Source organism: Octopus bimaculoides, chromosome 1 (assembly GCF_001194135.2).
Source record: "Octopus bimaculoides isolate UCB-OBI-ISO-001 chromosome 1, ASM119413v2, whole genome shotgun sequence".
NCBI classification, from domain to species: domain Eukaryota; kingdom Metazoa; phylum Mollusca; class Cephalopoda; order Octopoda; family Octopodidae; genus Octopus; species Octopus bimaculoides.
In genome coordinates this window covers 197,146,267-197,161,695 of record NC_068981.1, presented here as the reverse complement: position 1 = coordinate 197,161,695, position 15,429 = coordinate 197,146,267, and the positions used below count along the sequence as shown (strand labels likewise).

At 40.8% G+C, this 15,429-nt stretch overlaps 1 protein-coding gene across 1 annotated transcript in view; it reads right to left on the bottom strand.

Annotated features, from left to right (window-relative positions):
• LOC106874311 (putative helicase mov-10-B.1) overlaps positions 1 to 15,429 on the bottom strand; it is a 46,878-nt gene that overhangs the window by 27,006 nt on the left and 4,443 nt on the right. The window contains exons 2-7 of the mRNA XM_052973855.1: positions 14,862 to 15,069; positions 11,163 to 11,397; positions 7,778 to 7,882; positions 6,334 to 6,502; positions 4,113 to 4,249; positions 1,315 to 1,488 (exon numbers count right to left, since the gene is read on the bottom strand). Coding sequence (XP_052829815.1) covers positions 1,315 to 1,488; positions 4,113 to 4,249; positions 6,334 to 6,502; positions 7,778 to 7,882; positions 11,163 to 11,397; positions 14,862 to 15,069 — 1,028 coding nt within the window. The remainder of the gene's footprint in view (positions 1 to 1,314; positions 1,489 to 4,112; positions 4,250 to 6,333; positions 6,503 to 7,777; positions 7,883 to 11,162; positions 11,398 to 14,861; positions 15,070 to 15,429) is intronic.

Genomic DNA, 15,429 nt, shown 5'->3' with positions numbered 1-15,429 from the left:
ATATGTTGTTGTTGTTGTTGGCACTCCGTCGCTTACGACGTCGAGGGTTCCAGTTGATCCGATCAACGGAAACAGCCTGCTCGTGAAATTAACGTGCAAGTGGCTGAGCACTCCACAGACACGTGTACCCTTAACGTAGTTCTCGGGGAGATTCAGCGTGACAGTGTGACAAGGCTGACCCTTTGAATTACAGGCACAACAGAAACAGGAAGAAAGAGCGAGAGAAAACTGTGGTGGAAGAGTAGAGCAGGGTTCGCCACCATCCCCTGCCAGAGCCTCGTGGAGCTTTAGGTGTTTTCGATCAATAAACACTCACAACACCCGGTCTGGGAATCAAAACTGCGAGTCCACTGCCCTAACCACTGGGCCGTTGCGCCTCCATATATACATACATACATACATATGAATATATATATGTATACTGTTGTATCTGGGGAGAGACATTCTCTTTTGGTGCCTTATAATTTAACACACTCGTTGGTACAATTTCCACTTATTTCCTTTTTATTTTTCTAAAATTTTCGTTGCATCTTGCAACCTTTTCAATTCTTGTCTCTCAACAATTGAAAAAGTTGCAAGACACAACGAAAATTTCAGAAAAATGTTCAATCAAATCCAGTTAATTTACAAAATTCTTTATATTTAAAATAATCAAACAGAGCATCTCAACATAAATGCGGTAACAAAAGGCTTAATGTCCATTTTTCCATGCTGGCACAGAATGGACAGTTTGACAGGAGTTGGTAAACCAGAGAGATGCACCAGACTACATTCGGCATGGTTTCTAAGGTTGGATGCCCTTCCTAACGCCAACCACCTTGCTGGATGTGCTGGGTGCTTTTTCTGTCGCACCAGCATAGGACGTGGGTGTAGCATTGGTAACAGAAGAGAAAGAGATGTCAAGATGGTCTCTACTCCTGCCATTTGACCAACAGTAAGTTGCTGGCAAGAGCAACAGCCAAACCCAGACATGCATATTCTAGAAATTAGAATCAGAACCACAAAATATAGATGGGAAAATTGTAGAATGTTCTCTCTGACTCCTCTACTATTGGCACCTCTGACTCCTACTCCGACTCCTCTTTATGTAATTAAGTGATTGTGGTCTACATATCTCAAAGAATATGCATACGTTTGTACTTTGAGTAGGCCTATAGGTTAGAACTGGTTTATATTAAAGAACAAAGACATTGTGAGTCGGAGTCGGCATAGTTTTACCGAATCCAGCTAACCCTTAATTGTTTGCCTCCACAGCCCTGATCAACACACAACATTCTCAAAAAAAAAAAAAAACAAAAAAAAAAAAAAACTTACTTTAATTTCAAGGAATCTTCATGGCTTTTGTGTATTATCCCTTTTGGAAATATAACATCTCCAAAATTTTCTCTTTCTATCAAATCCAGTGCTGCATGCATCATGAAAGCATTAAAATTGGTTGGTTCATAATGGAGATAAAATTCCTTATCTGGATTGAATATCTGGAGAAATCTGTGGAGGATGACACAGAAACAGCAATTATAAAAACAGTTTATCAAAATACGGGGAGCGGTTGTGGAAGGTGTGAAGCATTTTAATATTCCGTTTTTCTTTTACTAGTTTCAGTCATTTAACTGCGACCATGCTGGAGCACTGCCTTTAGTCGAACAAATTGAACCCAGGACTTATTCTTTGTAAGCCAAGTATTTAATCTATTGGTCTCTTTTTGCCGAACTGCTACATTAAGGGGATGTAGACATACCAACATTGGTTGCAAAGCGATGGTAGTGGAACAGGCACAAACACACCACTATATACATACACACACACACATGTACATATATATGTAAACGAGGCTGCAAAGAGACAGTTTTGGAGACGCCACTATAAAAGGTTGCTCAATAAAGAGAATGAATGGGAGAAAGATAGTCTGCCAAATGTCGACCCAACAGAGGGACCAGCTATCCTAATTGACAGTACCTTGGTAGATAAAGCAATTAAGAATATGAAGACAGGGAAAGCCCCCGGCCCATCAGGAATCACTGCAGAGGTGCTCAAAATATCCGGCAGTGTCAGTTATGGCATAGTCACCCGTATAGTAAACCAGGTGATAAACGGAGAGAATCATGTTAATGGATGAAGGGTGGATAACGAAAAAAAAAAAAAAAAAAAAAAAAGAGCTGCAGTCAGTGAGATGAAGGGTGGGAAGCTGTTTTAAGGAAGAAATTTGGCAGAGGGATCAGTTGTGTGCACACACACACACACACGCATATATACATATATATGTACAGCACTTGCTGAACTCAGTATTGCTAAAGGGGTCAGGTCTTTTTCAGAACCTGATATTGAGAGTCATTCCAGTTCTTTGTCATCTCCCCTGTGAAGTTCCATGAAGCTCCTCAGGTAACTTTCCATCACTCCATCCCATGTCTTTCTGCAATCTCCACCTGCATTAAATGATTGACACTTCTTCACACAGATGGCCACCCCATCTCCCTACCCAAACACTTTTCTTCCTCGCATTGCAGTCTACCCCCTAACCCTCCCTCACTTTGAAGGGGGAAAAAAAAAACTTTGTTACCTTCAATTTTCTCCAACCCTTTCTTACATTTGCTACTTTACTTTCAAAGAAAACACTTCACTTGCTAATTATATTCCCTAAGTAATAAAACCTGTCAACCACTAACAAGCCAATTAGTGAGTGTATTTTTCTATTGCTGATGTGCTCATAATGCATACTGCTCAAATGCATTGATTGCATATGAAGCATAAATTCTAGCGTTGGGCTCTCAGTCACGAGGTTGTGAGTTCGACCGAGCTGTGTGTTGTGTTCTTGAGCAAGACACTTTATTCCATGTTGCTCCAGTTCACTCAGCTGCAGAAATGAGTTGCGACATCAGTGGTGCCAAGCTGTATCGGCCCCTTTGCCTTTCCCTTGGATAACATCAGTGGCGTGGTGAAGAGAAGCTGGTACGCACGGGCGATCACTGGTCTTCCATAAACAACCTTGCCCAGACTTGTGCCTAAGAGGGGAACTTTCTAGGAGCAATCCTATGGTCAGTCATGAACAAAAGGGCTCTTTACTCTTTACCCTATGTATATATGTAGCCTTTTTTTTTCTTTTACTTCTTTTGGTCATTTGACTCTGGCCATGCTGGGTCACTGACTTGAAAGGTTTTAGTTGAACAAATTCACCTCAGAACTTATTATCATCCAAAATTCACTTGTCTGTGATGAAAAATATTCCTCCAGTACAGTTCTGACCTCATCTACAGAATTCATATTTTTAAGTCCAAATGATAATCAGATGAGGCAATGTGGTGGGTGGGGCATTGTTTCCCAGTCAAACTGCTCCAGCCTTTGGAATGTCGCTGGATGTGGCCGAGCATTATCCTGATGGAAGAACACCTTTCGTCTTGAAACCAAAAATGATTGTGTTCCTTCTAGTGCGGACTTAAGCTGCCCGCAATAGATCTCCTTTGTTATTGTATGGTTTGAGTTTAAAAGTTCAAAGTGGACTAAACCTTTTGTATCCCACTAAACAGACGATAACACCTTATGTGGGTGAAGATCTTTTTTAGCCTGGAGTGCTGGTGTTTTTCCTTTCCCTACCCACTGTCTTTGGTACTGGACATTTCTATAGAGAACCCATTTCTCGTCACTAGTCACTTTTCGGTCCAAAAGACGTTTATATATATCAATTATATTATAGATTCACCACATGGAGAAAAACAATTTTGGGTCCTTGAAACTTTTCATTACACAGACACTGTACACTTCCTTCAGTTTCTCTCAACCAAATCTAACGATAAGGCTTTGTTTGGCCTGGGGCTATGGTATAAGGCAGCCAGAATGCTGCACAGTGGGACTGAACCTGAAACCTGTTGGCTGGGAAACAATCTTCTTAGTTTGTGAAGAAGCAGTTGTTTCCTCAACCCTGACCATTCTGTCCTCCTTTCATGGATTGTCTATCTTGGACTACATTATCCAATTTGTCACTCACTTTACAAAATGCTACACAGTAATTTCAGTGAGATTTAGTTGTGCTTCTGAAAAAATCAGCCTCTTTATGCGATCAACTAGTTATCTGCTGCTAAATGCCATTCCAAACTCGAAAACAGAAAGAATAAACTTACTTTTTAGGGAATTCAAGTGTAGCAAAGTCTGAATTCAAATCTTTTACCCTTCCTTCGTAGCGGATAGGGGATACAGAATCACCATCCCTCTCATAGACATAGAGGAAAGCACCCACATATAGTTCATCTGTGTTCATCTGAGAAAACATTTGAAAATTAATTATGCCAAAGAGAGCAGTAATGATGATGATGATGATGATGATGAGAGTGATGATAATAGAGTGAAGTGAGGAAAACACTAATATCAAAGATGGTTGGCACTGATGATGACAGAGTTTTATTTTATTCTCATATTTTATTATATTGTATTTTCATTTTGAGATGTTTAGTCGATAGTGATTCTGCAAAAATATTTAGAATTTACATAATTTATCATCCTCATCATTTTATGTGTACTGGCACGATGCTGGATGGCTTGGCATGATCCAGATCAGTTCTTATTCAGCATTCCAACCCTTCTTAATGGGTTGGAATCTCACTCATACACTTCATGTTTGGTATGGTTTCTACAGCTGGATGTCCTTCCTAACACCAAACACACCATGAGTCAACTGGATGTGTTTTATCATGGCACCAACACTACAGAAGTTATCTTGTCCTTGCATTTTATTGTGCCAGTGGCTCTGTCGCATAAGACAAAACGCCTTCATTACTATAAATGTGTGTGTGACAAACAGAACGAGAGGAACTTACAGGGTGGGAATGGGGGGGGGGGAGAAGAAGGGCCGAATTGAGCATGTAGGTGGAGAAATGGGGGTGAAAAGAGTAATGGAAGAGAATGAGAGAGAGAAACCAGCTAGATGATTGTTGATGAGGGGATAGGATGGAGATAGAGAGAGAGAGAGGAAGAAAGGTTCTTACACACAACCCAATCATAAATTTCCCTTTGATCCTTCCCCTCCCCAGTGACCCTATATCCTTTACTCTTCCTGCTGCTCATTGCTCCCACTATTCTGCATCCTTCTATCTTCCCCCTCCCTCCATGGTTTTCTTTTTTGTTCATCCACACTTCAACCTTACCCATTTTGGCAGCTTACCTCCTACCCATCCACTTCTTTTCCGCTCTTGGCACAAGACCCAAATTTGTTTTGTGTGGGGGGGGCGGGCAGTCAATTAGATAGACCCCAGTACGCAACTGGTACTTAATTCATCGACCCCAAAAGGATGAAAGGCAAAGTTGACCTCAGCAGAAATTGAACTCAGAACTTAAAGACAGATGAAATATGGCTGAGCATTTCATCCAGCTCGCCGCCTTCCCACCCATCCACTTCTACACATCTTGTGGGGTCACCTGGTCATTATTATCTGTTTTGCAGCTCCTACCCATCAGTTTTCTTTCTCTCCACCTACCTTTGCCCCTCCACAATAAATGAAGGGGTAGACATGCAACTGTTCTGCCCACCCCTTGCACCCCAGCATGAAGCAGGGTTCACAATTCTGTTCAGTGTTTGGAAACTTCAATAGTGCGGGTGGCACGTAAAAAGCACCCACTACACCCTCAGAGTGGTTGGCATTAGGAAGGGCATCCAGCTGTAGAAACTTTGCCAGATCAGATTGGAGCCTGGTGCAGCCTCCTGGCTTGCTAGTCCCCAGTCAAACCATCCAACCCATGCCAGCATGGAAAATGGATGTTAAACAATGATGATGATGATGATAAAAGGGGTAGAAACATGTTTGTGCTACAGAGGAGATAGATGGTCACCCAGCCTCATATAGATGAATGTGGGTGGGAGTAACTGGGAACAGAGGTAAGGATAGGGGGGTGAGGTGTCTGGGAGTACTGTGAAGATACAAATGGTGAATGGAAAGAGGATGAGAAGAAAAGATCGAGACAAATGGGTGGATAAGTATGAAAGAATGTGAGACGAGAGTGACAGTTGGTGGGAGATGGGGTAGAGGTGAATGATGAACAAGGGTGGAGGGGTGGTCAATGGTAAACATGAGCATCTGGAGTTGAAGGAAGAGATAACAAATGGCAGTACAGAATTGGTGGACAGAAAAAGACTTGGAGATGCTCTGTGTTTCTTTCAATTAATTTTAAATATAACTTTGTTATCATTAAGCTAGTGTTTGGAACATAAATTATGATTAAGGTTTGGTGGAAGATTTTAATTCAAAACTTATGAAAACAAGACATTTGTACTCAAAGCCAGAGGCAGTTTCAGCTGGGTTAGTAAGGAAAAGGTTAATCAATAATTGGGCATAGAAACCTAAATCTTACCTCAAATTCAAAGATATCTGTCTTGTCGTCTTCTCTAACAAAACTGATGTTATAATAGCTATTTAATACCATATTTACATTGGAATATTCTGTTTTTAAGCAGAGATCAATCATCAGTTTCATTTTCTCAACATAATTCTCAGGAGTCAAGACTTTACTTAACACTGGACTGAAAAAGTAAAAAAAAAAATTTCTCTTTTACATTATTTTATTTGATGTTGTAAATGGACAATACTCCCCCCCTCCACCCAGTTGAGAAGTTTTGTTTTACAAGGTTCTTGGTGATCCCGTCGGTGCTGGTGTTACAAAAAAAGCACCCAGTACACTCTGTAAAGTGGTTGGCATTTGGAAGGACATTCAATCATAGAATGCCATACCAAAACTGACTGGAATTTGGTCTGGCTCCTGGCCTTGCCAGTTCCTGCCAAACTGTTCAACCCATGCCAGCATGGAAAACAGACATCAATTGATAATGACAGTGATGATGAACAATCTGGTGCATTTATTTTAGTGGCTTATCAATGTACAAGGTGAGCTTCTTTGCCCTAGGTGTTGAGAAGACACTCGGCAAGAAATGGAAACAAAATTGATGCAAGAGGAAAAAACTAATAATAATAATAATAATGGTTTCACATTCTGGCACAAAGCCTGCAGTTTTAGGATATAGGAGGATGGGATAAGGTCATTACTTTGGTGCCAGTACTTGACCAGTACAATATTCTTTTCTACTCTTGGCGCAAGGCCCGAAATTTTTGGGGCGGGGGGCAATTGATTAGATTGACCCCAGCAAGCAATTTATTGACACTGAAAGAATGAAAGGCAAAATTGACCTTGGTAGAATTTGAATTCAGAACGTAAAAACATACGAAATACCGCAAAGCATTTCGCCCGGCATGCTAATGATTCAGTCAGCTTGCCGCCTTATCAGAACAGCCTGCTCATGAAATTAATGTTTTAAGTGGCTGAGCACTCCACAGACATGTGTACCTTCAGTGTAGTTCTGGGGGAGATTCAGCATGACACAGAGTGTGACAAGGCTGGCCCCTTTGAATTACAGGTACAACAGAAACAGAAAAAAAGAGTGAAAGAAAGTTGTTGTGAAAGAGTACAACAGAGTTTGCCACCACCGACGAGAATAATGAGAAAAGTTTTGGATAGTTGAAAAGGACAGACAGCATGGTACTGTAGGCTGCATGCAGCAAACCTGCTATGCATGCAAGACTCCAGGAGTTCCAACAAAGCCTGAGATGAAAAGAATGATAATAATAATAATCTTACCCCTGTCTATACAAAGAAGGGCACATGACAATGTAGTTTTAGATATCTATTGAATTGATGGGCTGGTCATGACTGGACTACCTTTCACCATAGGACTATTTGATCATGATTGACTTACACAACAGCAACAACAGTAGTAGTAGTAGCAGCAGCAATAATAACTCACCAATTTCTTAATAAGCTATCCTTGCACATATCATGAAGACGGCTGTCAATTGTGCGTCGTTTCGCAGCAATTCTGACATTAGTGAAATGTTTCTCGGGCAGACCTCTACAAAATATTATGAAATATTAAAAAATTTAAAACATGAAAACAAATAATTTCTTTGGCTGGAGAGAACAAAAGAAAAAAATTTAAAAAAGAAAAAAATCATGATTTCATGTCTGCTTCTGAATGCTTCCAAGGAAAAGTCTGCAGCAGAGACCATGCCACTGCATTCTTACCAAAGAATTACATCAGCTACGTTACCCCCACACCAGAAATAAGGCCCAAATGTCTGCAGCTGAGTGGAATGTGCCACTTTGTGGTGGCGTCAAACAAAGTGGACTCCTCCAAGGACAGCCATAAAATGGAATGACAGATTAGATCCACTAACAAGAACAGATACACTTCAGCTGGCAGACTTCCACACAGTTTCTTCCCCCCAACCTATTTTCACTTGTGATTCAGTTGCCCTACATGCTCAAAAAGATGGCAGACACAGAAATACAAATCATAAATACTAAAATGGTTTGATGAGTTCAATCTGATTATTTCAAGAAAATGATAACCATTTACAGACCAAGAATTTGTCACCTGTAAACCTAAGAAGGTTAGGGTTAAATATATGTTAATACTCTATTCTCTTCTTGAGATTTTACAACAATTTATTTTGCTTGTTGCAAATCAGTAACCGAGAGTCACTTTGTTTACAATACATGGCTGGCAGAAGTGGATGTTAGCCATCACTCCAGTGCACAGGTGCTTGCGGCTGAAGATGAGCCAAACCGGTCAAAACTGGGTCAGTCCCACAATCCTGTTAGCTGCTGGAGGGTAGTAGGGGTTTGCTCCTCCTGCAAACAATATATTGTATATCAAGGGTGCCGAGTGAGTGTTGAACCGAAAACCAGCTGGCCGACTTGGCCAGAGACCTGAGTGACTCTGAATTCAAAACCAAAATTTCCACAGTCGAGGTTGGTGTCAGGGGATTTGTAGGCTCATCTGCCTACAGCTTCATGAAACAGCTGTCCATCTCTGGAAGAAGCAGGACTAGAAACTTGAAGGCCATGAGAGAAGCAGTGGAGAAGGCCTCAAGTTGGATCTGGTCTCGGAGGAACAAAGACTAACTTCATACATCTTAATTTTCCACAATTCAAGCGAGTGCTAGATTGGCATAGTCATGTAGGCCTGTGCCGCTGGAGCCAGCGATCCGGGTTCGAATCCTGCTGGGACTGTGAGAAAACAGAACCCTCACACCTGGGTCATTTGAGTACTCACTAGTGTACCCAGCTGGAAACGGGTACTTAGCCCTTCTCAGGGCTCTAGCACACATCACAGCAGTGCTAGAAACCATAGAAAAGAATCCCACCAAAGGCGTACTAAATTGGACAGCAGGTGGACATCCAGGAGTCATGACCCGGATGTGCCCCCCCACCCTGAGTGTCAGGAGTTAAGGGCTGAAACACTTCCCTAAAGGGAGTTTCTCCACTATATAATGGGTGCAGAGTGAGTGTTGCACCGAAAACCAGCTGGTGGAGAATCGGCCTGGGGTTAAACTAGCAGTAACATTCACCTGCGGCTTTGATGTGGCGATTTGTTTTGCTTTTTAGTTTCTTATGACTTCATCAAGGTAAACACCAACCTCTTTGCATCATTTTCATGTAGAGAGCATGTCCCTACCATCATTCTGCCTCCTCCATCTTTCACAAGACCAATGTAGAAGAAGTGGATGGCTTGGCCCATCCACATCACTGTACCTGTGCCCACCTTGCAGCACACTATCATCCATCACTGCCTTCCTCCTCCACAGTTTCTCTATTACTTCAACATCCTCATCACTTTCTCCTCACTGATCTATACATCATGACCCCCTCTCCCACACTTCTCTTTCCTTCAAAGGCTCCCTCTCTCTCTTTCTCGTTCCCTCCTCTTCGCAAATTCCATCCTTTACTCACCCAAAGCACTCTCCTCCTCCTCTCCCCCCCTTCTCTATTCTTTCCACCAACAGTATCTACTCAGTTATTCTCTCTACCACCCCCCTTCATAACTATAAATTAGTTCCTCTCATTATACTTTATCCCCTCTCATCACCATACCTTAAAAATCACCCCCCCTCTCTCTGTCTCCTGTGTTCTCCTTCAGTTATATTGGGTTGAGGAATAATTCCTGAGCAACTTCTTTCAAATTTAAATAAAATGCAATGGCAAAATGTTTTATGTTATTTGAAAGAGAATTTTCTGCTCTAGAAGATGGTGTTTTGATTTTTTTATTTCATTGATTTTTGTCTATTTTCAAATCATTAGAATGGAATGTCAAGTAGACAAAACTGAGCATTTTTGACACCATTTGCATTTTGCATTTTAATCAAGGTGTTGGGAAAGACTCAAGAGATTAAGACTCTATTCCTTAGAGCGTAGGCGAGAAAGATATGCCATAATATACATCTGGAAAATCCGGGAAGGACTTGTCCCAAACTTTGGCATCAAGAGTTACACAAGAACTAGAACTGGGCGCCACTGCATAGTGCCAAGGACTCCAAATTTGCCATCGTAGGACAAGATACTGCAATAGCCTGGGCTTCAGAGGTCCAAAGTTCTTCAATATCCTCCCAAAGGACCTGCATGGGGTGGATGTAGGGGGTCTTCAAAATAAAGCTGGAAGCCTGTCAAGTGTCCCAGATGAACCAACTTCACGACAGGAGGTGCAGCTGCATCAAACTCTCTCATGCACCAAATGTAAATTGCTGAAGTAACATTATGTAGCAACACCAAATGGCAGTGCTCCAGCATGGCCACAGCTTGTGAGCTGAAACTAGATAAAATTTTTTTTAAATAAATAAACACCACTGAAATCTCAAAGCTATCGGGTTGGCGCATTATTATTATAATAATTTTTCAACAGATTTTATTGAAAAAAAACATCTTTAAATGATTATTCCGGAGCATATTCACCATCTATTTCAATGACTGCTTTCCATTTGCTTGGCAGATGGTCAGACGGTCATTTAAAGACGTTTTTGTTAAATATTATTATTGTTTTTGTTGAGTAAAATTTGTTGAAAAAAAAAGCCGCAATAATTATGCACCAACCCAATACAAGATGTTGCACGAGCAATTAAAAATAATTTGAATCAGTAAGCATTAGATTTGAGTGGGGAATATGGATGCCGAGTGGTAGGAAAGGTATTCAACCACAGAAACTATGTGAAAGGGGTCAATGGAGCACGACGTGGTCCTTTAACTCAAGGGACCATGTCAAACAATAGAAACCTGTGTCAGCATGGAGAGTGGACATTAAATAATAATGATGATGATGTTGAATAAATAAATTTTTTTAAAAACCGACAACTTACCTATTTTTTCCCCAAGGAAGTTTGACTGTTTTACAAGAGAAATTCAACGCTGGCAACTTTACTGGTTTATACGGTGCAGCTGGTTCCAGAGATTTCATATCTTTATCCACAAAAATGACTACGACTGTCTTTGATACATTAAAAGAAATCCCTTTCACACCAGTTATCAGAAACTTGGCCTCATAGAATCTTGTGCTGTTATCCACTGGGATGTTGCATGTTATTTTAACAGGATCTGTAAATAAGGGAAGATTTCATACAAAAAAAAAAAAAAAAAAAAAAAAAAAAAAAAAAAAGGAACAAAACCACAAATACATTGAAAAGACCCAAATATATAACAGGTATGCTTCATCAACCCTAAAGTGGAACATAAATTTCAAACTCAGAATAAATACGGCTTACATGGACAATCACCTTTCTCAACAATCATCATCATCGATTAACATCCATTTTCCATGCTGGCATGGGTTGGACGGTTTGACTGAGGTCTGGAGAGCCAGTGGCTGCACCAGACTGCAATCTGGTATTGGCATAATACTCAACAATATTGAGTATTATGCCAGTACTCAATAATACTGAGTACAGACGTAGCTTTGATGAGATCCAATGGGTTCAAGGACACTATTGAGATCCAATGTCTGCCCTACCATGGTTTCTATGAGTGGATGCCCTTCCTAACACCAGAGTGTACTGGGTACTTTTTACATGGTACCAGTACTAATAACTGGTTCTCTTAGGACTTGCAAGGCTAAGGTGCTAAAGTAGCCTCTATAACAGGAAGAATAGAAAGGAGCAGTGAGCTGGCAGAAACGTTAGCACGCTGGACGAAATGCTTAGCAATATTTCGGCTGTCGCTAAGTTCTGAGTTCAAATTTCGCTGAGGTTGACTTTGCCTTTCATCCTTTTGGAATCGATAAATTAAGTACCAGTTGCGTACTGAGGTTGATCTAATCGACTGCCCCCCACTCCCCAAAGATTTTGGGCCTTGTGCCTAGAGTAGAAAAGAAGAGCTGTGGGAGGATGAAGGATGGTTAGAGGAAAGGACTTTGCTTTTCATCCTTTCGGGGTCGATTAAATAAGTACCAGTTACACACTGGGGTCGATATAATCGACTTAATTCCTTTGTCTGTCCTTGTTTGTCCCCTCTGTGTGTAGCCCCTTGTGGGCAGTAAAGAAATAAGAGGAAAGGGCTGAGAGAAAGGATTACTGAAATGGGATACTGAGAAAAGAGGGATCAAGTTGAAAGGGAGGTTGATTGTGTAAGGAGCGGCAGGCATAGGGTCCATCTAACATTATAAGGCACGAGTATGGGCAGGTGTGAGGGAAAGGGGAAAGAGAGCCATTGACAAGGGTGGTTAGGAATTCAGAGGGAGTCATTAAAGGTGTTGGAGGTGAGAGGGAAAGGCAAAAAGGAGTGTAGGGGTGTTGTGGAGGAAGAGAAGTGCGAATGGTGTAGATAGGCAGAGAGTAGATGGTTAAGTGGCCAGAAACAAGGAAGGAAAGAATGACATTCTACAGGTGTAAAGATGGGTGGATAGGTAAGAATGTTGGGTAACTCAGGAGAGAATGTGTTGTGAGGATTGAAAAGAAAGGCAACTTAGAAGGGAGATGTAAGGAGAGGGAGCAATAAGGTGGTTTTGGTGAAAAGCAGGGTGTTCATGCAAAATTTGGAATTTTACATGAAAGGAAAAGAAAACATAAATCTGAAAATCCCAAAATATCAACTAAATTATGGCTGGGAGATAACAGTTTACACAAAATAGCCAACCTCAGTTTCGAGATGGCTCTGGAAGCTGGCACATATGTTCCTCACTAGGAAGATCTTCGAATACCTCTTCGATCTTGGTATTGCAGTTTGTGTCTTTCTTCATCCTGCCCCACACATAATAATCCATGGGATTGACACTGGGTAAATTAGGGGGCAGGGGCCAGTGAATTCACAGAAATTCTGACAACCACTTTTGACTCTCCACAAGTATGACAAGGAACAGAACCATCCCCCACACATATATGACCTTCCAGCAACAACCCGCTTCAGCAAGCATTTGACCACAATCTCCAGCAGCTTCACATAGCCTAAGGTTCTGTTTGAAAGATGTGGGGCAACATGACATCAGCCCTACTGGAGACGCTCAAAGACCAACAGTTTTTTTGGGGGGGTGAGGGGACACTTGGTTTCCATGACGTTCATGTCATGTCTGACAGCCTTTACCCTGTTCACGGAGCATTGAGCATCAGTCAAAATTGTTAGCGTCTTGATGCCCAGCATGAATCATCAGGTGACAGGTAACTCTTTTCCAATATAAAGATGGCTTCCGGTCTGCTAACTTTCTCTCAACTACAACTTCAATCTTTATGCTCTCCAATGCCATGGACTGATCACTGCACTTCAGCCGTCTCAACACCAATGTTCATAGTACCATCAATAACAAACACTCAGAAAAAGAAAGGAAAAACTGCACCATTAACTAAAAGAGAAAAAATCTCCGAGTATTAGATCGTGCAAGGGGAAACAACTCTTTACGACATGTTTACCAGAACGTGGCGAAAACCTTTTGATGTATTGGTTGAAACAGTTATACAGTAATAAATGGATGGATATTTTGAAAAACCACAATGGTAAATAAATAAGCGCATAGAGAGATAGATAGATAGATAAATAGAGAGAGAACGAGATCGTGCTTCACCACCTCCTGCCATGTCTTCCTGGGTTTACCTCTTCCACAGATTCCCTCCACAATTAGAGATCACTGCAATCCTCGTCCATATGCATCACGACCATACCAGCGCAGTTGTTTCTTGTGCACACTCTGTTGAACATTCACTGACATTGCACATCAATCGAAGCATACTGGCTTCATTTCTTTCAAGCCTACGCATGTCCTCTGTTGTCACAGTCCATGTTTCACTGAACTTCGCCCAGGCTAATCTTATTCTCACAGCTATGCTCTCAGAGAATCCACCTCCACTACAAACTTGGTCACCTAGATAATGGAAGCTATCTACTGCCTCTAGCTTGCCCCGCCACCCCCTGGCAGTTGATGGACTCTATTTTCCATACATTTTCAGTGTTTATCATCTCTACACACATATATGCATACATGTGCACACACACACACAAATATCCCTTGTTTACCAGTAACATTAATTCGAACATATCAACATTACCAGCAACATTAACCCTTTTGTTACTGTATTTCTGTTGAGATGCTCTGTGTTTCTTTCAATTAATTTTAAATATAACAAAGAATTTAGTAAAATAACTTAGTTATCATTAAGCTAGTGTTAGGAACATAAATTGTGACTAAGGTTTGGTGGAAGAGTTTAATTCAAAACTTATGAAAACAAGACATTTGTACAACAGAGCCAGAGGTGGTTTCAGCCAGGTTGGTAATGAAAAGGTTAAGAATTGTTTCTCTATTATATATTTTAACCCTTTTGTTACCATATTTCTGTTGAGATGCTCTGTGTTTCTTTCTTTCTATTAATTTTAAATATAACAATGAATTTAGTAAAGAGTTGGAAGAGTTTAATTCAAAACTTATGAAAACAAAACATTTATACTCAGTGCCAATTTTAGCCAGGTTGGTAACGAAAGGGTTAATTAGAACAGATAGGGAAGCAGTTTATATATAAATTGGAAAATGAAATTAAATAATTCACTGCTATATTGAACACTTCATGCTTTTGTTAACTCACTTTCATGTATCTGCTCTGATAATGCCTGTGTATTCTTTAGTTTCTCATCTATTGAGTCGTAAATCTCATATGCGATTAATGTAAATACTGCCTTAGTCTTTGGAATGAAGATTACAGTCATTTTTCCAAAAGATTCTGAAGAATAGATAACAATGGGACCAGATTTTGCTGGACATGGCTCAGTCTTCACTTCAATGAGATCTTCCATCTGAAAGTAAACAAATAAAGGAAAGTTCTTGTAGCAGTAGTAGTAGTAATAATAATAATAATAATAATAATAATAATAATAATCCTTTCTGGTGGAGGCACCTGGCCTAAAATTTGTTGGGAGGGGACTAGTCAATTGCAGTGACCCCAGTGTTTCACTGGTATTTAATCTATCGACTTCGAAAGGATGAAAGGCAAAAATAAACCTCAGCGGAATTTGGGCTCAAAATGTAGCAGCAGACGAAATACCTCTAAGCATTTCACCCAGCATGCTAACGGTTCTGCCAGCTCACCATCTTAATAATAAGAAGAGCACTCAGAAAGCGCAAACCTACGCCAGGGCAACGCCAACATTTTCTCA